Raw genomic sequence first — 24,912 nt, 5'->3', positions numbered from 1 at the left:
ACTTTTTCTACTTAAGAAAATGTTTTGGGCTTAACTGATCCTTTTGTCCATCCCTTAATCTTTTAACTTAAAAGATCTGATGACAAAATAGTTCATATTTGTTGAAGAATATGTGGAAAGATAGAAAAACATAGAGAAGTGAGTAAGAATTACTTACACGTTTTACCACCTAATGATAAACACTATTATCATTTTGGTGTATATCATTCTATTCTTTCCTCTGTGTTTGCGTGTGTATGCTTTGTATGTATTTATTCATAAAAATTGGCTCTTAATATACTTGGTTTTATACGTTTTCTTATTTAAAATGATGAACATTTGTTAGGAAATTTTCTGTAACAGATTGGCGAATAGGCTTATAGCCTGTTCTTGTAAATAAAGTTTTATTGTAATACAGTCATGCTCATTTGTTTACGTATTGCCTCTGACTGCTTTTGCCACTACAGTATTAGTATGGTTTATAAAACCTAAAATATTAACTATCTGGATTTTTTACAGAAAAAGTTTGCAACCTCTCATTTTAATGGCTATCCAATACTCTGTTGTTGGAATGCTTAATAAAAAAATTAATAGGTAATATTTATTCGAGTTCTTCAGTGAACATCTTCAATACATAGCTATCCATAATTGTTTCCCTAAGATAAGTTGAGGCTTTCATATATAGGACACAAATGAAAGAGAGTGATGTAGCTTAGATACTTGGCATTTGGATCAGGAATGAGTGAGAGATGCAGAACCTTACATTTTAAATCCAGGTCTCTACTCGTTATGTACTCTTTGGTAATATTTATTTTTTCTGGTCTGGATTTAAGGAATTCAAAAATATGTAAATATGAACAGTAGAAAGTCCAAATGTGCAAGCTCTGTACCCCTCCTCCACTGCTGTGCTTCCCTGGGGTAACCACAGTACAGTTACAGTTTGGTTTACATCCTGTGATTATCAGATAATAATTTTTTTTTTGGCCATGTCATGTTTCTTGTGGGATCTCAGTTCCCTGAGCAGGGACTGAACCCAGGCCATGGCAGTGAAAGCCTGTAATCCTAACCACTAGGCCGCCAGGGAACTCCCAACTAATAGTTTTTAAAGATAAAAATGTCTGCTTTGTTGCTTCTTAGATCTCAGATTGGTCCTGTGTGAGCATGTTGCCAAGAGAATTCAGAGCTAAAGGATAAATGCCAAGGGAGCTGTGACCTTCTCTTTGGGTTGGACCAGATCGTCCTGCTCCTTTACTGAGTTCTGGCGCTTTCCTCCCCAGGTCGATCATGCGAGGCTGTGACAACATGTGCAGCTACTGCATCGTTCCTTTCACACGTGGCCGGGAGAGGAGTCGGCCTGTTGCCTCCATTCTGGAGGAAGTGAGGAAGCTTTCTGAGCAGGTGAGAAGTCTTCCAGCCCTTCTGGCTGTGAGTGTGTTTGTTGGAGGATGAGGACAACTTTTCTGTAGTTTTACAGCCTGTGCTGTCTCTCAGCTGTACATGTTTAGAACCATACCTGACCAGAAAGAAATTCCTGGGTGTACATCTTGGGTTGCTGCCCACAAAGTTTAGGCAGATCCACAGAGAGGTTTCCTTAGGAGGGAGTACAGTAGAATGGAGAGAGCATGAATGAAGTGATTTTGAATTCGGGCTCCATCATTCTCTGGCTTGATGTGTGTGTAGAGAGAACAGATGTGTGAATGTGAATGATAAAGAAATGAGGCACAGTGTTAACAATTACTGAGTCTGGGCAAGTAGTTTATGGGAGTTTTTTATACCATCTCAGTTTTTCTGTAAGTTTGAAATTATGTCAAAATAAAATAATAAAAAATAGTCTTTATAGCCACCATTTTTCTTTTACTTTCTGAAATTTTACAGTGTAGATTTTCAAACACAGACAAGTTGAAAGATTAATAAACATGATTATTGACATTTTGTCATATGTTTTTTATCTGCCTATCTCTGCAGATATATAAATATACTTTTTTCTGAACCATTTGAGAGTAAGTAGTAGTCATCAGGCCCTTTTGCCCTGCATCTGTCAGTATGCATCTTCTCAGAAGGAAGAATTTTTCCCTTCATAACCATAATACCATTATCGTAAGTAGGAAACAGTTAACTAGTATATTCTAACATGTAGCCCATATTCAGAATATCTTAATTATCTAAAAATGTCTTATTACTGTTCTATTTTTAAGCCAAGATCCCATTAAGATTTATATAGTTTCATTTGATTGTATATAATATTTCTTCAATCTCTCTTAACCTAAAACAGTCCTTTCACTTTTCTGTTTTTTGTCTTAAACGATGCATTAGACATATCTCCATTTGTTTGTTTCCTCATGTTGTTATTTAAAATATTCCCCTGAATTGTGGTCAACTGGAAGTTAGGTGTAAAAGCTTGATTGGATTTAGACTAAATATTTTTGGCAACAATACTGCATAGATAATGATTATATAACATTCAAAGGACAGAATGGTATCATAATTTGATTTTTGGTGTTTTAAATTAGCTGTTATTTTTGAATATTGGGTTTGCATCCAGCTTTTTTGCTATTTTTAAAAATGCTTTGAAGATTTTTACATATGGTTTTATCCTGAAGTTCAGTTCTTTGGACATGATGCCCAAGATGAAATTATTGAGTTAAAGAGGGAGTATATTTATGGATGACTCTTGGCAGGTTTAGCTAATTTTAGTTGGAGATTTGGCATAACGCTGCCAAACAAGTTTTAAAATTGCTTCCAATATATTTATATTTTCTTTTTCAGGGGCTGAAAGAAGTGACACTCCTTGGTCAGAATGTTAATAGTTTTAGGGACAATTCAGAGGTCCAGTTCAACAATGCAGTGTCCACCAACCTCAGCCGTGGCTTTTCCACCAACTATAAAGCCAAGCAGGGAGGCCTTCGTTTTGCTCACCTTCTGGATCAGGTGTCCAGAATAGATCCCGAAATGAGGATTCGTTTCACCTCTCCCCACCCTAAGGACTTCCCTGATGAGGTGAGTATTGATAGTTTACTGTGCCAGATTGACATCAGTGTCCCTAAGAATGCCAAAGGTTGGAGCCAGTAGGGTGTGGCAGAGGCATCTGTCCTCAGAGGTCAGGGGATCCTGAGGTGTGTTACTGTATTGCCCTCTGAATCTACCCCCTTATGGAAAGATTTGAAGTCCACCAAGGTGGAGGAAGGTGTAGGATCGATAGTGAGGCCATCAGTGGACCGTGAGGGCTGTGCAGAGAGGTTTTATTACAAGATGGTATGGGGAGGGCAGGTAGGGAGGCAATGTGATGCAGCAGCAAACAGTTTAGACTTTGGCCTCAGACAGAGCTGAGTTCAGTCCTGGCTCTTCCACTGCTTTACCAGTTCAGTTCAGTTGCTCAGTCTTGTCCGAGTCTTTGCAGCCCCATGGACGGCAGCACGCCAGGCTTCCCTGTCTGTCACTAACTCTTTACCAGTAGAGATGACCTTTTCAACTTGTCATCTTCATTTGTAAAATAGTTAATAATCACTGCCTGCTTTGCATTGTTGGGAAAGTTTTTTGTTTTGGGGAAATGTCTGTCTTTTGGCCCCACCCCTACTTTTTCCCCTCTGAAATATTTGTCTTATTGAGTTGTGAACATTCTTTATGTACTCTTGGTAAGAATCATTTGTCAATACATTTTTTCAAGTATTTTCTCCTAGTTTTAGTTTCTTGATTGTATCTTTTAAAGGGGCTAATTAGTTTATAAGCTAGGTGAGACAAATGCTGCTTTTCCTTTCTGGTCTGTGTTGGCACTGTCCTTGTATAGCCTCGTGACCTGAATCTGACCTCTGCTTGCTTTCTTCACTCTTTAAAAGTAGTAAAAGTAGAGAGCTACCATCAGGTGAAATGTCTGGGACAGATGGAACATGGCTTGAGCAAAAGTAAAGAATTTGGGTGGTTTATATATTTGGTTTTGTCAGCCTCTTAATTCTTAAAAATTAACCTTGGTGGAGAAACAGTGGGAGTGGTATTCCTTTCTGTGATTCTTTGGTGAGATTTTGATGACCTTTAATGTGTTATATTTGACCAGGTTCTGCAACTGATTCGTGAGAGGGACAACATCTGTAAACAGATCCACCTACCAGCCCAGAGTGGAAGCAGCCGTGTATTGGAGGCCATGCGGAGGGGGTCAGATTTGCTTGGGGAGGGGCGTTCCATACCAATCCATGTTTAAGGACCAAGCAGTGTCTAAGAACCTAGGATAGTGTGTGGCACATGGTAGCTGCTCAGTAAAGATTTATCACATGAGTAAACTGATGGACTTTATAACTTGCTTTGTTCATTCTATAAGTATAGACTGAGGATTGGATCACTCATTTGTTTAGCATGTGTCTCATTAAGCACCTACTGTGTGGCACACTGAGACTTTTAATCTTTATAGCTTCTGTGTGTTTACTTACTCTGGAAATAGTATAGCAAAGATAAGACTGAAAGGAGAAAGTGACAGATGACACTGTATAGAACTAGTGATTTACCTTATATTCCACTTATATTCCACATTGGCAAAGAATCTTAGAAATATTAAGTATTAATTTGTCTTCATTTCTTAGTTACATAAAAATAGCTATTTAAAATTACATTCTTGAATTAAAATTTTATAGGCTCTGGATTAGGTTACAGTACAGGATTTGGATCTGAAGGGCTCTTTAGAATATTTTAACTTACTCTTGTACTGTCCTGTGTGAATGTAAAGTGATTATGTGAAGTAATTCATAGTATTATCTTCTTATAGCATTCATTTAAAGAAGATTGGTTCATTTGAGCTTTTTCTTTTTGTTTTTTTATTGCAGGTATTCAAGAGAAGCTTATGTGGAATTAATTCATCATATCAGAGAATCTATCCCAGGTACATTTAAGAAACATATTTTGCTGGGCATGTTACTTCACCAGTGACCCCCAGTCTTTTTGGTTGGATACAGGCAACACTTGTGGAAGTACATGGTGTCGCCTTCAACACTTCTTTTACTGTTCTTCATTTCTCTCTTTCTCTTACTTCTTTCTGACCAAATATCTTGGTCTTGCTAGAAATACTCAGAGATATGAATTAGCTTGTGGCCTCAATCTAAAGAGATTCCTTTCTAGAGTTTTTATGTTTCTGAACATGAGAGAGACCTTGTTTCTGCTCGTTAGCAGCAAAGTTATGGTCTAAATTAGTTCTGATTTTGGAGCAATTGATATCTTTTTTTTTAAACTTCTGTTTTGTACTGGGGCCAGTTAACAGTGTTGTGGTAGTTTCTGGTGAACAGTGAAGGATTCAGCCGTATGTGTATATATATATGTGTTCTCCCTCGAACCCATCCCATCTAGGCTGCCAAGGACATTGAGCAGAGTTCTATTTCCAATATTCTGGGAGGTGGGTCATAGAGGATCCTGCTGTGATGTATGTCAGAGAGTGTTTTGCCTATGTTCTCCTCTAGGAGTTTTATAGTTTCTGGTCTTACGTTTAGATCTTTAATCCATTTTGAGTTTATTTTTGTGTATGGTGTTAGAAAGTGGTCTAGTTTCATTCTTTTACACGTGGTTGACCAGATTTCCCAGCACCACTTGTTAAAGAGATTGTCTTTAATCCATTGTATATTCTTGCCTCCTTTGTCAAAGATAAGGTGTCCATATGTGCGTGGATGAGCAGAGTTCTATGTGCTATACAGTAGGTCCTTGTTGGATACCCCTTTACTCTGTAGTTTTTTAGATCTGTTGACAGTGTCTACATTGTTTTACAAATTTATAATTACTGTAATGTGTTCTTCACTAAAACTTCCATTTGGATGGGACAGGATAGTGTGGACGTTCTCTGGGCTGTAGTTTCCTCTTCTATAATGTGGAACTAATAGTACTCACCTTATTGGATTATTAGGATAATTAAAGTGTGTTGGAATGTTGTGTTTCATTTCAAAAGTTTATGTTTGTATGAGGTACTCAAAACATTCTGCATGATAGATCACATGCTGGGCCACAAAGCAAACCTCAGTAAATTTAAGAAAATTTAAATCATATCAAGCATCTTTTTCAGCCACAACTCTATGAAATTAGAAATCAGCTACAAGAAAAAAATTGTAAAAAACCCAAACATGTGGAGGCTAAACAATGTTACTAAACAACCAGTGGATCACCAAAGAAATCAAAGAAGAAATCAGAAAATTCCTAGAGACAAATGAAAATGAAAACATGATGATCCAAAATCTGTGGGATGCAGTGAAAGCAATTCTAAGAGGGGAGTTTGTAGCAATACAATCTTATCTCAAGAAATAAGAAAAATCTCAATGAAATAACCTAACCTTATATCAAAAGCAGCTAGAGAAAGAAGAACAAACAAAACCCAAAGTTAGAAAGAAAGAAATCATAAAGATCAGAGCAGAAATAAATGAAATAGAGACAAAGAAAGCAATAGAAAGGACCAATGAAACTAAAAGCTGATTCTTTGAAAAGATAAACAAAATTGATAAACCTTTAACCTTTATCAAGGAAAAAAGGGAAAGAGCTCATTAAAAAAAATTAGAAATGAAAAGGAGAAGTTACAGCTGACACCACAGAGATAGAAAGGATCATAAGAGATTTCTTTAAGCAACTGTATACCAGTAAAATGGACAGCCTAGAAGAAATGGACACATTCTTAGAAAGGTAAAATCTTCCAAGACTGAACCAGAAAGAAAGAAAATATAAACAGACCAGTCATAAGTAGTGAAATTGAACTGAGATTAAAAAACTTCCAACTAAAGTCCAGGACCAGATGGCTCCACAGATGAATTTTATCACACATTTAAGAGAAGAATTAACACCTATCCTTCTGAAACTAGTGCAAAAATTGCAGAGGAAGGAATGTGCCCAAACTCATTCTATGAGGCCACCATCACCCTGATATCAAAACCAGAGAAGAAAAGACACCACCAGAAAAGAAAATTATAGGCCAATATCACTGACAAACATAGATGCAGAAATCATCAATAAAATAAGAGCAAACGGAATCCAGTAATACATTGAAAGGATCATATACCATGATCAAATCGGATTTATCCCAGGGATGCAAGGATTTTTCAATATCTGCAAATCAGTGTGAAACACCACACAAATTGAAGAGTAAAAACCATATTATGTCAATAGATGTGGAAAAAAAGCTTTTGACAAAACTGAAACAACTATTACGATAAAAACTCTCCAGAAAGTGGGCATAGAGAGAACCTTCCTCAACATAACAAAGGCCATATATGACAAACCCAGAACTAATATCATACTCAAGAGTGAAAAGCTGAAAGCATTTCCTCTAAGATCAGGAACAAAACACTTTTATTTGACATAGTTTTGAAAGTCCTAGCTGTGGCAATCAGAGATGGAAAAAGAAGAAATCCAGATTGGAAAAGAAGAAGTAAAACTGTCACTGTTTGCAGATGACATGATACTATATATAAAAATCCTAAAGATGCTACCAGAAAACTACTAGAGCTTATCAGTGAATTCAGTGAAGTTTCAGGATACAGAATTAATATACAGAAATCTCTTGCATTTGTATACACTAAGATCAAAAAGATCAGAAAGAGAAATGAAACAATTTCATTTACCACTGTATTGAAAAGAGGAAAATACCCAGGAATAAACCTACATAAGGAGGCAAAAGACCTGTACTCTGAAAAGCATAAAACACTGATGAAAGAAGTTGAAGTGATACTAACAGTTGGAAAGATACACCATGTTCTTAGATTGGAAGAATAGTATTGTCAAAACAACTGTACTACCCAAGGCGATCTACAGATTCAGTGCAGTCCTTATCAAAAGTGCAATCTATCAAATTACCAATGACATTTTTCACAGAACTAGAACAAATAGTTTTAAATTTATTTGGAAACAGAAAGACCCCGAATAGCCAAAGCAATCCTGAGAAAGAAAAACAGAGCTGGAGGAATCAGGCTCCCTGGCTTTAGACCATACTACAAAGCTATAGTCATCAAAACAGTATGGTACTGGCACAAAAACAGAAATAATAGATCAATGGAACAGAACAGAAAACTCCAAAATAGACCCACACACCTTTTGTCAGTTAATGTATGACAAAGGAGGCAAGAATATACAGTGGAGAAAAGACAATTTCTTCAATAAATGGTTCTGGGAGTATTGGACAACTATATGTTAGTATATAAACTGAATTTTAAATCATAGCTACACTCAGATACATATTTATTAGGAACCATTACAGTCAACACATTCTTGCCAACAAGGTGTTTCTTTGTTCCTATAGCATAAAAATCCATGCTTTAGGATTCGATGAACTCTTGGAAAGCATTTTCGGCCTCCTGTTGGTTTTGGAAATGTTTTCTCTGCAAAGTTGTCAAGATGCTTGAAGAAGTGGTAGTTGGTTGGCGAGAGGTCACATGAATATGGCAGATTAGGCAAAACTTTGTAGCATAACTTTTGAAGTGTTAGTTGTCTCGTATGCAGTTAGGTTTTCTTGTGGAGAAGAAGCAGGCCCATTCTGTTGACCAATACCGGCTGTAGGCATTGCAGTTTTTGGTGCATCTTATCAGTGTGCTGAGCATACTTCTCAGATGTAATGATTTTGCTGGGCTTCAGAAAGTTGTAGTGAATCAGACTGGCAGCAGACCACCAAACAGTGACCATGACTTTTTTGGGTGCAAGTTTGGCTTGGGGAAGTGCTTTGGAGCTTCCTTTTGATCCAGCCACTGAGCTGGTCATCTCTTGTATATGATCCACTTTTTGTCACATATCACAGTCTGATCAAGAAATGGTTCGGCATTGTTGTGTAGAATAAGAGAAGACAACACTTCAGAACAATGGTTTTTTAATTTCAGGTCAGCTCATGAAGCACCCACCTGTCGAACTTTTTCACCTTTCCGATTTCAAATGCTGAATAACCATAGACTGGTCAGTGCTGAGTTCCTCAGCAACTTCTCATGAAGTTGTAAGAGGATCAGCTTCGATGATTTCTCTAAGTTGTCGTTGTCAACTTCTGATAGCCATCCACTATGCTTCTCATCTTCAAGGCTCTCATCGCCTCTGCAGAACTTCATAACCACCACTCCTTTGTACATTTGTTAGCAGTTCCTGTGCCAAATGCGTTGTTGATGTTGTGAGTTGTCTCTGCTGCTTTATGAGCCATTTTGAACTCAAATAAGAAAATTGCTTGAATTGGTTTTTTGGTCTAACATCATTTCCATAGTCTAAAATAAATATAAACTTTTATATAAATAAAATTTTTATATAATATAAAAATTTTAAATAAAAATATATTAAAAATTAAATTTATTTAAATTTTTAAATTTAAAAATTTATTTAAAAAATATATTTTTATATTTTTAAAATATAAAATTTTTATATATAAACTTATATAAATATAAACTTTTTTAAGTCTAAAAAAATAAAAAATAAAAATAAAAAATATAATAAATCATTAGCCCAAAAAACATAAAGCAAGAAATGCACATTAGAATTATTTGTAACATCCACATTTATACAGAATGTATTCATGTCAGACAGCAAATTCAAAAACTGCAGTTACTTTTGCACCAACTAATATAAAAAAATGAAATTAGAACATTCTCTAACACCATACATAAAAATAAACTAAAAATGGATTAAAGATCTAAATGTAAGACCAGATACTATAAAACTTACAGAGGGAAACATAGGCAGAACACTCTGTGATATAAATTACAGCAATATATATATATTTTTTTGCATACTGCTTGGCCTGCGGGATCTTAGTTTCTCAGTCAGGGGTTGAACCTGGGCTGTTGCAGTGAAAGCACCAAGTTCTAACCACTGGACTGCCAGGGAATTCCCACAGCACTACTTTTTGGATCTACCTCCTAGAGTAATGAAAATAAAAAAGAAACAGATGAGACCTAGTTAAACTTAAAAGCCTTTGCACAGCAAAGGAAACCATAAACAAAACAAAAAGGCAACCCACAGGATGGAAGAAAATATTTGCAAATGAAGCGGCCAAGAGGGGATTAATCTCCAAAATGGACAAACAGCTTGTGCAGCTCAGTATCAAAAAACAAACAGCCTAGTCAGAAAATGGGCAGAATACATAAATAGACATTTCTCCAAAGAGGACATACAAATGGCCAGAAAGCATATAAAAAGATGCTCAAACATTGCTAATTATTAGAGAAATGCAGAGGGAAACTACAATGAGGTATCGCCTTACACTAGTCAGAATGGCCATCATCAAAAAGTCTTCAAACAGTGAATCTTGAAGAGAGTGTGGAGAAGAGAGAACCCTCCTAAACTGTTGATGGGAATGGAAATTGGTGTAACTACTATGGAGAACAGTATGGAGGTTTCTTAAAAAACTAGGTATTAAGTCGCTTCAGTTGTGTCCGACTCTGTGTGATCCCATGACGGCAGCCTACCAGGCTCCCCCGTCCCTGGGAGTCTCCAGGCAAGAACACTGGAGTGGGTTGCCATTTCCTTCTCCAATGCATGAAAATGAAAAGTGAAAGTGAAGTCGCTCAGTCGTGTCCGACTCTTTGTGACCCCATGGACTGCAGCCTACCAGGCTCCTCCGCCCATGGGGTTTTCCAGGCAAGAGTACTGGAGTGGGGTGCCATTGCCTTCTCCAATAGAACTATCATATGATCCAGCAATCCTACTTGTGGGCATGTATCTGGAAAAAAAACATAATCCAAAAAGATAAGTGCATCCCAGTGTTCATTGCAGCACTATTTACAATAGTCAAGACATGGAAGCACCCTAAATGTCTCATTCCTTGATGGAGGAATGGCTGAAGATGTGGTGTGTACACACACACACACACACACACACAGGAATATTACTCTGCCATAAAAATAATGAAATAATGCCATTTGCAGCAACATGGATAGTCTGAGAGATTACCATACTAAAGTAAGTCAGAGAGACAAAGACAAATATATGATATCACTTATATACGGAATCTAAAAAGGTGACACAGATGAACTCATGAAACAGAAACAGGTTCACAGGCTTTGAAAACAAACTTATGTTTACCAAAGAGGAAAAGTGGTGGGGAGAGTTATTCTGAGTTTGGGATTAACATATACACACTACTATATATAAAACAGATAGCAACAAGGACCCGCTCTATAGCACAGTGATCTCAATATTGTGTAATAACCCATATTGGAAAACAGTCTGAACAAGAGTAGAAATATGTATGTGCATAACTGAATCACTTTGCTGTACACCTAAAGCTGACATTGTAAATCAGCTATACCCCAATATAAGAGATTAAAAAAAAAAAAGTAAAAGCAGGACAGATTTGAAAATATGGACTCCTACTGTGTCCCTGTCCCTCAATCCAATGTTTGAAGTGAAAAATACCTTTTCTGATATGAAGCTGAGGGGAATGTAGACTGAGAAGCCAGGCTTTGGCTTGGGAATCTTGTCGATGAGCAGTCATGTCCCTCCTGGCTCTGTATTGATTGTTCTGTTTCACTTGCCACGTGGGTTAAATAGCTCCGGGAAGGCTGTACAGTCACTAGCCCTCCCTCTGAAATCTCCGAGTGCCACGGCCTCTGTCGAAGGTAAGCTGTGACAGTGACATGCTGTCATTTGTCGTGTGTCACAGGTGTGAGCCTCAGCAGTGATTTCATTGCTGGCTTTTGTGGTGAGACGGAGGAGGATCACCTTCAGACAGTGTCCTTGCTTCGGGAAGTTCAGTACAACATAGGCTTCCTCTTTGCCTATAGCATGAGACAGGTGAGTCCTGGACTTGGGGGAAGAGCTCATTCTAATTATGAGACATCATTCCTGACCAGTTTCTGATTGATTGTGAACTGCTGGAAGAAAAGAAAGTGACAGCAAGGCTTTGCTTGAGAAACCACAGGGATCTTACATTCATTATTTTTTTTCTAATAAACCTATTTACTCTTTTACATAGTTCAGCAATTTGAGTTGAAAAACAACTGCTTCTGCTAGTATTCCTCTTTATTAGAATATTTAAAAAAATTAATTGGTTAATTAACTTTTGGCTGTGCTGGGTCTTTGTTGCTGCACGGGCTTTTCTGTAGTTGTGGCGAGCAGACACAACCAGAAGCCTGGTTGACTTGCACAGGCTTCTCACTGTATAGCATGGACTCTTAGAGTGTCTGGAGTTGTAGCCCCCGGGTTCCAGAGCACAGGCTCAGTAGTTGTGACACATGGGCTTAGTTGTCTCGTGTCATGTGGGATCTTTTGGATCAGGGATTGAACCTGTGTCTGTTTTATTGGCAGGCAATTTTTTATCACTTGAGTCCACCCTTTATTAGAATATTTAGAAGTATTGTTTAGAATTTGAAAGTGCAAGGAGGAGGGACACCGTTGTCTTTAAAAGAAACTGCAAATCCTTTACTAACATGCAGAACTTTTTTGGCCTACAGATGTGATTTGTTTTATGGAAGCTCCGTGTTGCCCTCCCAGCCATACTCAACCATTAAAAAAGATATTTATTAGTGTTTATATACTTGGTTGCGTTAGGTCTTGGTTGTGGCACATGGGATCTTTGTTGCGGAACATGAACTCTCTCGTTGTGGCTCACATGCTCAGTAGTTGTGACACTCAGGCTTAGTTGCTCTGCGGCGTGTGGGATCTTAGTTCTCTGACCAGGAATTGAACCCATGTCCCTTGCATTGCAGGGAGGATTCTTAACCACTGGACCACCAGGGAAGTCTCATTCTCAGCCATTTTTAATTTCCATTTTTCTAGGCCAAGTGAACCCACTGATATCTGCTTTAGAGTTTCTCTTATAAAACAATTCCCAGGAAAACAAAGCAGAAGGAGATGAGAAAGAAAAGGGCGAGTAATGTGTATTTCTTGCAGAGAGGAGTAGTCTTGGTTGCCTGCTATTTTCTTGATAGCAGGAATGAATTGCTTGGGTCTCTTATCATCTTCCCAGTCACCTCAGGGGTCACTTGGTGTGTGTTTGGGCTGGAGACTGAGGGACTTCCATGGCCAGGGAAAAGCTGTCTGATGAATGATTGAGCTGTGAATGTCACTCAGCTGTCTCTCATCAGCCAAGCGAATTCATGTCTTTTAAAGCCCACTGCCAAGTGTTCTGTAGACAGTGTACGTGGGCCAGTGTGTGTATTGATGCCTCTTACAGATTGTTTCAGGGATAAAGCATCAGAGGAGCTGTTGGCTTCCAATTTGCTTCATATCAGGAGTCACAAATATGCAAGAGAAATTTCTCTTTAACTCTAGAGTTGGAGATGAGTTTTCAGTGTGTGGTGGAAGCATGTCCTACAGGCATTGCTTATGAATGTTGATTTAGGAATCTGTTTAATAATTCCTAGATTAGAGTGAAAGTCATAGAGACTTCATCAAGTAGCATAGTGGGTAAGAACAAACAGTCAAATTGTGCCTCTACCATTTAATGGCTATGTGACCTTGGAAAAAGTCTTTGCTTTCTTCATCTGTGAAAGGGAATAATGTTAATACCAACCTGATCAGATTATTTTGAAGCAATATATTAGCTCAATTAAATATATATAAAGCACTTAAAATAGTGCTATTTAGTAGTTGAGTGCACAACAGAGGTAAATTATTATTGTTAATAATAAGACAGAATTGAGTAAGCTCTGTAAAGTAATTCTGTTGTAGAATTGTCTACCAGTTCTTCATTTCCCTCTGGATTTGGTAGTTCTCTTAGAGCATTAGAGTTAGGCAGATTGGTTTGAATGTCCAGACTCTGGTGTATAGACTTCCCTCTTGTTTAGTTCTGTGGTTCTCCAGCTCTATTATGAGCTTGTGTTAATAAAGATACGTGTAAACGTGTGTATGTATATATTTATATATAAAGATGTATGTACACTATGATTTTGGATGATTTAAAAGTTTTTCAAGGATAACTTTTCTTTTATCTTTTGACTAGGTAATACATGTGCATGGTATAGAATTCAAAACATCAAAGTAGTGTGCAGTGCAAAGTAGTTGTTTTTTCTTCCGAGATTGCCTGGTTTTTCAGTTCCTTCTCTGAAGGCAACTGCTCTTAGCAACTTACTGTGTAACCTGGAGATATTTCGTGTATTTATAAGTATATTTATATGTATTGTTTCTACAGCAAACTCGCTATACATGATGATCTGTACCTTGCTTATTTCTGTTCAGAGTATATTTTGGAGAGCAATCATAACTATATATACAGAGCTATCTCATTCTTTTTCACAGCTGTGTAATATTCCATTGTGTAGATAAACCATAATTTATTTCACAGGTTACTTATTGATAAACATTTACTTGCTTTGCATCTTGTGTCTTTATAAAACTGCTGCTCAGAAACCTGGTACATGAATTATTTAATATATGTGTGCTATAAAAGTATCAAGAACAATTTTTGAGTCTATGGTTTTCATATGCTAAATTTAGAGTTTAACCCTTGTAAAAATATGACTATTGCACTGTTACCTTTTTCTCTTAGAAGGCCTCTGAACTAGAGAACCGTCATGGTGTGGCTTGAGTTCCTGTAGATGTGTCTGTAAATTGCAGATTGGATGAGCATGTCTGCCTTAAAAATGGACTCTACAAGTCCTTGGTGACCTCCATCTCTCTTTTTTCAAATAGAAAACACGGGCATATCACAGGTTGAAGGATGATATTCCAGAAGAGGTAAAATTAAGGCGTTTGGAGGAACTTATCACTGTCTTCAGAGAAGAAGCAACAAAAGCCAACAAATCCTTTGTGGGTTGTACGCAGCTGGTGCTGGTGGAGGGGGTGAGGCTATGTGTATATGTATATTTTTTGTTTGTTTGTCTTTTTGTTTTTTAGAGCACAGTATATCTGCCTTTATTTAGATCTTTGATTTATCTTATCAGTTTTTGAAGTTTTCAGCATATAGGTCCTGTATATGTTTTGTTAGATTTATACATTTTTTTTTAGCTATTGTAATTGCTATTGTATTTTTCATTTTGGGTGACCATGTATTCACTGTTAGTATGTAGAAATAATTGATTTTTTAAAAATAATTTTTATATTGTAGCCCATGATCTTGCTGAACTCAATAGTCCTAGGAGTTTTTTGGGTAGGTTCCTTGGGATTTTCTTAGCAAGTTATCATATTATTATTTGTTTTTTGTTTCTTCCTGTTGTTCCAGGTTCCTTCTTTTATTGTTTCCTTTTGCTTAGAGAACTTCCTTTAGACATTCTGGTAGTAGATTCTCTGTGTTTTCCTTCATCTTAGAATGTTGATTTCTTCTTCATTCCTGAAGGATATTTTTGTATTTAGTGGAAGGATTGGGGAAAAGTTTTTCTGCTGCATCTTTCTGGAAGCAGTATTGTGTGTATTTTGAGAACCAGTTTTATTGTCTGTTTTCAGTCCTTTAAAAAAATCACACTGTCTTAGAAATATACTGCGTTTCAGAAAGTTTGGGCTTCTGTAGTCTTCCATGGTCAAGCTTGGGAATCTAGCCATCATTTGGTGCACTAAACAGTTAGGATAAGAAGGGGTGTTAGAGAACCTGACCTTCTGTGAAGCTGCATGTTTCAGCTCTTGAAGAGAAGGGGAAGGAGAGAGGCAGCGCCCTTTCTGTGACTCCTCACAAGTCCTGAGTTGAGTGAGTCCTGCTCCATGCCTTAGGATATGGCAGCTTCAGAATCACCAATTGCTTATTTGTGTTTGTTAAGGCTCTCCAGTGATGAGTAACTGTGGAAAATTTGTTCAAGCCAAAAGTAATTCTGCTTTGTGTAAGACTTCAGGAGGATATTGTGGAGCCCAATGGCAAGAATACTGCCAGGTGTCTGGAGGGTACCGTCCGTACCCAATCTGGGAAGCCCCGAGGCTCAGACTTCCTTCTCTCCTCAGGTCAGCTTTTCCTGATTCGTCATCTGTGTGGCAGAGTACAGCAGCCCTATAGTTCCTGTGTTTCATGGTATATAGTTCCAGCTAGTCACAGACCAACGTTGTGTTTTTCAGCTCCAATTCAAATTTCCAGGAGAGGGAGTCTCATCCCCTCAGCTTGGGCTAGGAATCTTCCTGTGGTCTGGTCCAGCAGTTGCTGTTGGTTGATGATACTGAGCTGGTGAAATATCCCCAAAGTGTTTGCCTTAATAAGTGCTTTGCTATTTAGGGTATCAGCTATGATTCTGAAGATCTCCGTACATGAACGTGTCTATTAGCAGTCCTCATTTTGTCCAGTAGGAATTAGGTCTTACTGTAACCCCAGTTCTCCTCATACAAGATCTGGTACAGAATAGTGTACTTGCCATTTGATTGAATGAATAAGTACTCAGGTTACTAATCTTTGTCCATGATGTCATTGGCCCCATGGAGAGCACATGGTAATTATTTCAACCAAAACAAGTTTTTTTTTTTTTTTTTTGTCTTTATTTTATTTATAATTAAATTAAATTAAATTTTATTTAATTAATTAATTTGGCTGTGTGGAGACTCAGTTGGGATCTTCAGTCTTTGTTCTGGCATGCAGGGTCTTTTTTTAGTGGCATGCGGGATTTTTAGTGGCAGCACAGGACTCTTCGATCTTTGTTGTGACATGTGAACTCTTAGTTGCAGCGTATGGGATCTAGTTCCCTGGCCAGGGATCGAAGCTGGACCCCCTGCATTGTAAGTGCAGAGTCTTAGCTCCTGGACCACCAGGGAAGTCCCAACAGTAGTTTCTTATTATTTTCAAATATCTAGTCAATGTTCTAGTTTCCCTCTTTGTCTTATAAATGTTCGTGGTTGGTTTGTTCAAATCATGGAACATGAATGCTGTCTCTTTAAAAAAATTTATTGTAAAGCCGTCACAAACATTGCAGAAAAGTAGCAGTATAGTACAAAGAACTTTTTTCTTTGAAGCATTTGAGAATAAGTTGCTCTGATGGTCCCAACTCCCCAAACATTAAAGTGTTTGTTTTGTGCGAACAGGAGCATTCTTCTAAATAACTACAGTACAACCATCAGAGTCAGAAAATTAAGCTTGTTAGATTATTACCATCCAGTCCTTAGACCTCACTTAAGTTTCTCCACTTATCTAAGAACCTGTCATTTATAAGAAAAAGATTCAGTTCAGTATCACATGTGTTGTCATTGTATCACTTTGTTGAAATTTAATGTGTTTTGGCATGGCTTTGTTTGTGTTTTGTTTGGAATATATCAAGGCTACGTAATTTGTGGGTTTATACTTTTCATCAGATTTGGAAAACTTTCGTTTATTACTCTTCAGATATTTTTCTGTACCCCTCCTGCTTTCTCCCACCGCCTCCCCTTTCTTCTCTCCTCCAATCGCCCATGTGTCCAGCCACTTGATATTGTGTCGTAGGTCACTGAGGCTGTTCAGGTTTTTTTTTCCCTTATCTTTTTTTTTTTTTTTTTATATCTGTGCTTCACTTTGAATAATTCAGTTTCTATTACTCTGTCTTCAGTTTTGTTATTCTTTGACAGTGTCTCATTTGCTATTATGTATTGAATTAATACATTCAGATGTATATTTCATCTGTATAAGTTACATTTGGTTTTTCTAAAAACATCTAGTATTTCTCTCCTGCATTCTTGTTTTCTTTTGAAACTTAGTATTTGAACTTAATTATAATAGCTGGTTTAATATCTTTGTGATAATCCCATCATTGCCATCATTTCTTGGTCTGCTTCATTGACTTTTTTCTTGATTATGAGTCACATTTTTCTGCTTCTGGGCGTATCTAGTGACTTTTGATTGGATGTTAGACAGTGTATTGTTGGACATTATTTTTGAATGTCTGGGATTTGTGTTGGGCTTTGTTTTAAAAAGCAGTTTCATTACTCGTGGTTTTGTCTGATCCTTTTAAGGTTTGTTTTTAATCTTTGCTAGAAAAGTTTTTTTATTCTAGGAAAAGTTTGGCCTTAGTACTAGATGTTGCTGTAGATTCTAGAGTTGCTGCTGCATGTCCCAAAGAATCAATGAGGACTATTTGTTGCTAGATCAAATGATTCCCAGCCCAGTGTGAGATCTGGGAGCTAAACAGTTCTCAGCCAACCAATTCTTTGTCTGACTTCATGGCTTTTCACCCCCTCTTCTCTAGAACTTGCTCTGCAGTCTCTAGCTATTGCAGGTTCCCTGGACTTTGATCCATTTTTCCTCAGTTCAGAGAGAACCACCATGTTCTGCCTGAGGTCTCCCTCCCAGCTTTGTGTTCTCTGGTCTGGCACATGTCTTCTGGTAGAACGCAGGGGTGATTCTCTCCATTTGTTTTCCTTCTCTTGGGGATCATAGTTTTACACAGTCTGTTGTCCAATATCAGAAAATAGGTTTTTCATGTATTTTGTCCAATTTCCTGGTTATTTAAGGCCTGAGGATGAATTTCGTTCTTGTCACTTCCTCATGACTGGAAGAGAAAGGCTTGTGTATGTTCTGGGGATTAATACCCAGAACTGCATACTGTATACTGATTTTATTATTTTCCTGGGCCAGTCGTTTATGTGTTATAACGGAGGCTCTGGCTTCCAGTCTTCTATTCACTGAGACCTGTAACCCAGGCCAGACAACCCGAGAACATTCCCGAGTGATTGCTATGAGACTCTGAAGTGAGAGTCATTTTACCGAATATATCACCCAAAAGCCATTGGCATCAAGCCTGTTGGAGGTTCATTCCTGTGAAAGGTAATTCTGTAATCAAAGACTCATTGATCGAGTCATTTATTAAATGGACATATTGTCAGCAAAACTTTATTGAGTTTCTGTCATGTGCCATTTACTGACCTCGTTGGTAAAGCAGCGGTGAAGCACTTAGTCTTAGGTGGTTCCTTGGTTAAAAAGTGCTCTATGGCTCAGACCCTTGGGGATCTGAGACAGACCAACAACTGATGACTGACAAATTCGTAACCTCTCCTCTGTCCTTTTGCAGCCCAGTAAACGCTCTGCTGCTGACCTGTGTGGCCGGAATGATGGAAACCTTAAGGTGATCTTTGCTGACGTAGAGATGGAGGATGCCACTGACTCTGGGCTCAGGGTCCGAGCTCAGCCTGGGGACTATGTGCTAGTGAAGGTAAGGGGTTCTTTTTGTGCTTTTGACTTGCACTTTGAAATGGGAGTTGGATTGGATAATTTGAGGGAATGAAGTTTTTTTTTTCCTGGAGAAATTCTTTAGTAAGATAAAAATCTCTTCTCAACCCCACCAATGCAAGGGCACTTGAATTAAATTTTAGACTACTCCTGACTAGGCCTTCTGTTTTATTCTCTTCTCTCCTGCCCTGAAAGGATTATTTCTGGGAATTTAGTGAGGTTGGAATAACAGTAGCCAGTAGTTTTCTGCTGGAGAGAGGCCAGGAAGAGTAAGTTCTTATGTGAGTTGATAGTTCTCTCTGGCAGAGATGAGCATTCCCTTCGAGGTCTCTGATGCCCCAGACGTTCCTAACTTACAAGTTTCCTGCCTCCCTTCTCTGGACTATAGGTCTAGTTGAATGGCTGTGGGATTTTTTCCTCTCATTTCACTGAAGACATTGCCCCTTCCTGAGTTTCTTCTCTCTTCTCTTCCTTCTCTTACTACTGCAGGTCTGCCACTGCCATCTTCCTTTGTTTTCCTCACGTCCACTTTGCCCCAGTGCCAGGACATGTGGCTGATGTGTCCAGGCTGGCAGGACATGTGCTGATGAAGTGGGCAGGAGCACAAGTACTTTTCCAACACTGATCTCTGAGGCATCTGCAAAAGAGAGGTGGCAAGAGGGTGATTCTTCTACTGATGTCATTCAGAGTTATATTCTCTGCCCTGTTCCTTGGTGCCTCACCCTCTACTCTTCCGTCCTTGTTACTTCACCTCCTGCTTGAATCATCATAGGAGCCATGGTTCATGGTATGCAGCAGACGGAGTCTCATTTCCTTGGTGTGTAACTTCTGTAGATTGGCCTGGAAATTTTACCAGCGCTCAGAACTTTTCTGTTCTGTCCATCTGATAAAATCAGTGATTTTGTAGGTGGGGGACTTCTGTGATCTCATTCCTTTCTGGCCTTGTTCGGACAGGGGATTGTCTTACTTTCAGCATTGCCTAGAGGTTTCCTCAGGAGAGGAATTCCTACTAGGTAGCCACCTGATTGATGTGGAAAGTCTCTCATAGGCTTTGCCACTTGTTCTTTCTTTCTTTTTGACAGTGTCTTATTTTCTTCTTCATCTTCTGAATTTTGCTTCTTTGATTTTCAAGTTGATTTTTCATGCCTCTTCCTATTCTCTTTCTACTATAGATAAAGGTTACTTGATAAAAGGGATGACATTAGTGGGTTGGGTTACAATGTTAGAATGATGATATTCTTCTGTAAAATGGAAAAATTCCATTTGTCAAGAAAGACAGAAAGGTGATACTTGGGACTCTTGTTGTTGTTCCAAAGTGACATAATAAACCCGACAAGTAAGATTTAGTGGAGGGAGCAAGATAAAGGAGGAACTGGAACCAGGGCTCTGTTGGCTGTTTCTGTCACTCGTGTCTGCTCTTCTCATCTCTCTCCACTGAGAAAGTCTCTGGGCTGTACTAGAACCATTTCCTCATAAATTCCGTTTTCTTGTTGCCCTTTCTTCTGTGGTGCTTATTTGGCTAGTCTCCAACCTTGGTGAAAATGATTATCTGCTTACTTTGTATCTGCGTGAAAACAGCTGAATATTGCTGGGGAAGAGCACCCAGTTAATCTGTATGACATAGGTTAAGTCCGATGATGGTGACTGAAAAACTCAGAATACACTGGTTTAAATAAGCAGAAGTTCTCTTTCTCATAAAAATCTAGATATATGAAGGTCCAGGACTGGTGATTGTGATGGCTCCATGATCACCAAGGGTCTCAACTGCTTCTGTCCTTTGCTCTTCTCTGTGTGGCCTCCATTCTCATGGTCATCTTATGATTCAAGATGGCTGTTGCAGCAATCATGTCCATATCCTAGCTTGTAGGAAGCAGGAAGAAGAGAGGTGAAGGGCTTGCCCTCTTCCTTTCAAGACACTTTGCAGAAGTTGCACAAAAAGGCTGCCAAGAAGTTGGGAAGTATGGTCTTCATTCTGAATGACCTCATGCCCAGTTAAAAATGGGTAATTCTGTTACTGAGGAGGAAGAGGAGAACTGTTGGGGGACAAGAAACGGTCTCTTCACAGAAACCAACTGCACTCAGTTCACATTTATGCCATGAAGTTCTAGTTGAACGCTCAGCATGGCCCTGAAATCCTAATTTTACAGTATTTTCCCAGTAAATCACTGCAGATGGTGATTGTAGCCATGAAATTAAAAGACGCTTACTCCTTGGAAGGAAAGTTGTGACCAACTTAGACAGCATATTAAAAAGCAGAGACAATACTTTGCCAACAAAGGTCCGTCTAGTCAAGGCTATGGTTTTTCCAGGGGTCACGTATGGATGTGAGAGTTGGACTGTGAAGAAAGCTGAGCGCCAAAGAATTGATGCTTTTCAACTGTGGTGTTGGAGAAGACTCTTGAGAGTCCCTTGGACTGCAAGGAGATTCAACCAGTCCATTCTAAAGGAGATCATTGGGTGTTCATTGGTAGGACTGATTTTGAAGCTGAAACTCTAATACTTTGGCCACCTGATGCGAAGAGCTGACTTATTTGAAAAGACCCTGATGCTGGGAAAGATTGAGGGTAGGAGGAGAAGGGGACGACAGAGGATGAGATGGTTGGATGGCATCACCGACTCAATGGACATGGGTTTGGGTGGACTCTGGGAGTTGGTGATGGACAGGGAGGCCTGTGTGCTACGGTTCATGGGGTCACAAAGAGTCGGACACGACTGAGCAACTGAACTGATCTGAACTCTTCATTCTCCCTAAGTCTTCACTCATGTCTTTAAATCCTAGTCGCAGCTATGTCTTTGTCTCATCTTGTGTAGAGAAAATAGATGCAGTCGCGTGACGTCTCACCGTCTCGTTGCTGTTTGCACCCACTCCGGCGCGTCTCCGCCTGTCCCTGCGGTCTGCTCGTGTGGGCTGTGTAGGAAGTGTCTGCGTCTTCTGTCACACTGCTGCTTGTGCTTTTTGCTTCCATGCCTTCACATCCTCTCCAGATTTGCATTTTTCTTCTCTCTCTCTTGTGTCCTAAACTTAATGTGGCCAAAATAGAATGAATTCTTCCCACTTTCCTGCAATTTTCTTCTTTTGAAGCCTCTTCCATCTCAGCAAATAGCACCACTCAGTTGCTAAAACCAAATATATAGGAATCATTCTAGATATTTATTTTCTTGTACTTCCCTTCAGTAGTTCGTCTGTTTCAGCTCTACCTATGGAATGTATCTTGGGTCTCTTTCTTTCTCTAAGCTGTCTTCTTGGTTAGCTTAGATTAGAGCAGCCTTTTCACAAGTTTTCTTGTTTCTGTATTTTGAAAGTGAATTATTTTATTGAAGCATATCATAAATGTAGAAAATTGCTCCAAAGTGTACTTAATACTTGATGAATCATCACAAAGTGACCCTATCCATGTGACTGGCTCCTGAATCAAAAAACAATATTTTCAGAACCTCCAAAACCCCCTTCATGTTCCTACCATACTCTTCTTCCCTCCATCCTAATTTTTAATACCATAGTTCAGTTTTGCTTATTTTTGATATAAAATTGAATCATACAGTGTAGATTTTTGATAACACGGATATTGTGCAGTTCATCTATGATAGTATTTATCCATATTATATGAGTATACCACAATTTATATATTGTACTTTTGATGGCCATTTTGGTTGTTTTCCAGTTTGGAGCTATTATGAATAGAGCTGCTATGTATGCGTTATAGTGCATTTCTATAGGGTATATCGTTTGAAATTGCTGGGAAACTGGGTATATATAATAGAAAGAGCCAAAATGATTATACCGTTTTGCACTCCCACCAACAGTACCTGAGTATTTCAGAGGCTTTGTATTCCTGCTTTCATTCTTGCCCTCCTCTAGTCTTCCTGCCCCATAGCAGTCAGTTTGATCTTTCTAAATCAGATCACTCACTCATTTGCGTAAGCCCTCCAGTGGTTTCTCATTGGAGCCACAGGGTATCCAGGGCCTTTTATGGTCTTTCCCAGCTACCTTTCCAACCTCATGTCCTCTGTCCTCTTTTTATTCTCTTTCCTCTAGTCTTGGTGGCCTCTTTTTTTGCCTCTCAGACTTAGTTCTAGTGTTAGGGACTTTGAAAATGCTGTGTCACTTAGGAGGGTCTTGATTTTTGCCTGGCTGCCTTCTTTTAAACCTTCCAAATTCTCTTAAAGGTCACCTCCTTGAAAAGCTCACTAGTGCTGAAAGCAACTTCCCTCTGCCTTGCTCTTGTCACTGTTTGGGCCTTAACCCATTTTATCTTCATCAATTCAGTTCAGTCACTCAGTTGTGTCCGACTCTTTGCAACGCCATGGACTGCAGCACACGAGGCCTCCTTGTCCATCACCAACTCCAGGAGTTTACTCAAACTCATGTCCATTGAGTCAGTGACGGCATCCAACCATCTCGCCCTCTGTCTTCCCCTTCTCCTCCCACCTTCAATCTTTCCCAGCATCAGGGTCATTTCAAATGAGTCAGTTCTTTGCATCAGGTGCCCAAAGTATTGGAGTTTCCGCTTCAACATCAGTCCTTCCAATGAATATTCAGGACTGATTTCCTTTAGGATGGACTGGTTGGATCTCCTTGAAGTCCATGACTCTTAAGAGTCTTCTCCCAACACCACAGTTCAAAAGCATCAGTTCTTTGGCATTCAGCTTTCTTCATAGTCCAACTCTCACATCCATACGTAACTACTGGAAAAACCGTAGCCTTGACTAGACAGACCTTTGTTGGCAAAGTAACATCTCTGCTTTTTAATATGCTGTCTAGGTTGGTCATAACTTTTCTCCCAAGGAATAAGCATCTTTTAGTTTCATGGCTGCAGTCACCATCTGCAGTGATTTTGGAGACCAAAAAAAAGAAGTCTGTCACTGTTTCCATGGTTTCCCCTTCTGTTTGCCATGAAGTGATGGGACTGGAAGCCATGATCTTTGTTTTCTGAATGTTGAGCGTTAAGCCAACTTTTTCACTTTCCTCTTTCACTTTCATCAAGAGGCTCTTTAGTTCTTTTTCACTTTCTGCCATATAGGTGGTGTCATCTGCATATCTGAGGTTATTCCCGGCAATCTTGATTCCAGCTGTGCTTCATCCAGCCCAGCATTTCTCATGATGTACTCTGCATATAAGTTAAATAAGCAGGGTGACAATATATAGTCTTGACATACTCCTTTCTCTATTTGGAACCAATCTGTTGTTTCATGTCCAGTTCTAACTGTTGCTTCCTGACCTTTATACAGATTTCTCAAGAGGTAGGTCAGGTGGTCTGGTATTCCCATCTCTTTCAGAATTTTCCACAGTTTATTGTGATCCACACAAAGGCTTTGGCATAGTCAATAAAGCAGAAATAGATGTTTTTCTGGAACTCCTTTGCTTTTTCAGTGATCCAGCAGATGTTGGCAATTTGATCTCTGGATCCCTCTTCCTCTGGTTCCTTTTCTAAATCTAGCTTGAACTTCTGGAAGTTCACGGTTCATATACTACTGAAGCCTAGCTTGAGGAATTTTGAGCATTACCTTGCTAGCATGTGAAATGAGTGCAGTTGTACAGTAGTTTGAACATTCTTTGGCATTGCACATCTTTGGGATTGGAATGAAAACTGACCTTTTCCAGTTCTGTGGCCATTACTGAGTTTTCCAAATTTGCTGGCATATTGAGTGCAGCACTTTCACAGCATCATCTTTCAGGATTTGAAAGAGCTCAACTGGAATTTCATCATGTACACTAACTTTGTTCGTAGTAATGCATCTTGACACAATAAATGTCTTAGGAAGGTGTTTGACTGATACAGCCTGGATCACAGCTGCCTTGGGTTGGGAGGGCAGCGTCTGTGGTAGGCTTCCTAGGTGGCACTAGTGGTAAAGAACCTGCCTGCCAATGCAGGACATGCAAGAGACTCGGGTTTGATCCCTGGGTCTGGAAGATTCCCGGGAGGAGTACATGAGAACCCACTCCAGTATTCTTGCCTGGAGGATCCCATGGACAG

The 24,912-nt window shown here is 38.9% G+C and overlaps 1 protein-coding gene across 6 annotated transcripts in view; it reads left to right on the top strand.

Moving 5' to 3' along the window:
- Positions 1 to 24,912, top strand: part of CDK5RAP1 (CDK5 regulatory subunit associated protein 1) — a 61,998-nt gene that overhangs the window by 9,445 nt on the left and 27,641 nt on the right. For 5 of the 6 annotated variants that reach the window (XR_011570188.1, XM_019972268.2, XM_070801514.1 and 2 more), the window contains 7 exons: positions 1,257 to 1,377; positions 2,746 to 2,976; positions 4,028 to 4,125; positions 4,788 to 4,843; positions 11,558 to 11,688; positions 14,527 to 14,676; positions 18,780 to 18,920. Coding sequence is in view for 5 of the 6 variants with exons in the window: in XM_019972268.2 (XP_019827827.2) it covers positions 1,257 to 1,377; positions 2,746 to 2,976; positions 4,028 to 4,125; positions 4,788 to 4,843; positions 11,558 to 11,688; positions 14,527 to 14,676; positions 18,780 to 18,920 (928 nt within the window). In the remaining variant the exon portion in view is untranslated. Of the gene's footprint in view, positions 1 to 1,256; positions 1,378 to 2,745; positions 2,977 to 4,027; positions 4,126 to 4,787; positions 4,844 to 11,557; positions 11,689 to 14,526; positions 14,677 to 18,779; positions 18,921 to 19,426; positions 24,292 to 24,912 lie in introns of those variants that run through there. The other variant, XM_019972267.2, reaches the window with a different exon arrangement.

This window comes from Bos indicus, chromosome 13, assembly GCF_029378745.1.
Source record: "Bos indicus isolate NIAB-ARS_2022 breed Sahiwal x Tharparkar chromosome 13, NIAB-ARS_B.indTharparkar_mat_pri_1.0, whole genome shotgun sequence".
Lineage (NCBI taxonomy): Eukaryota > Metazoa > Chordata > Mammalia > Artiodactyla > Bovidae > Bos > Bos indicus.
The sequence above is the reverse complement of the archived record's forward strand: the minus strand, read 5'-3'. Positions and strand labels throughout refer to the sequence as shown.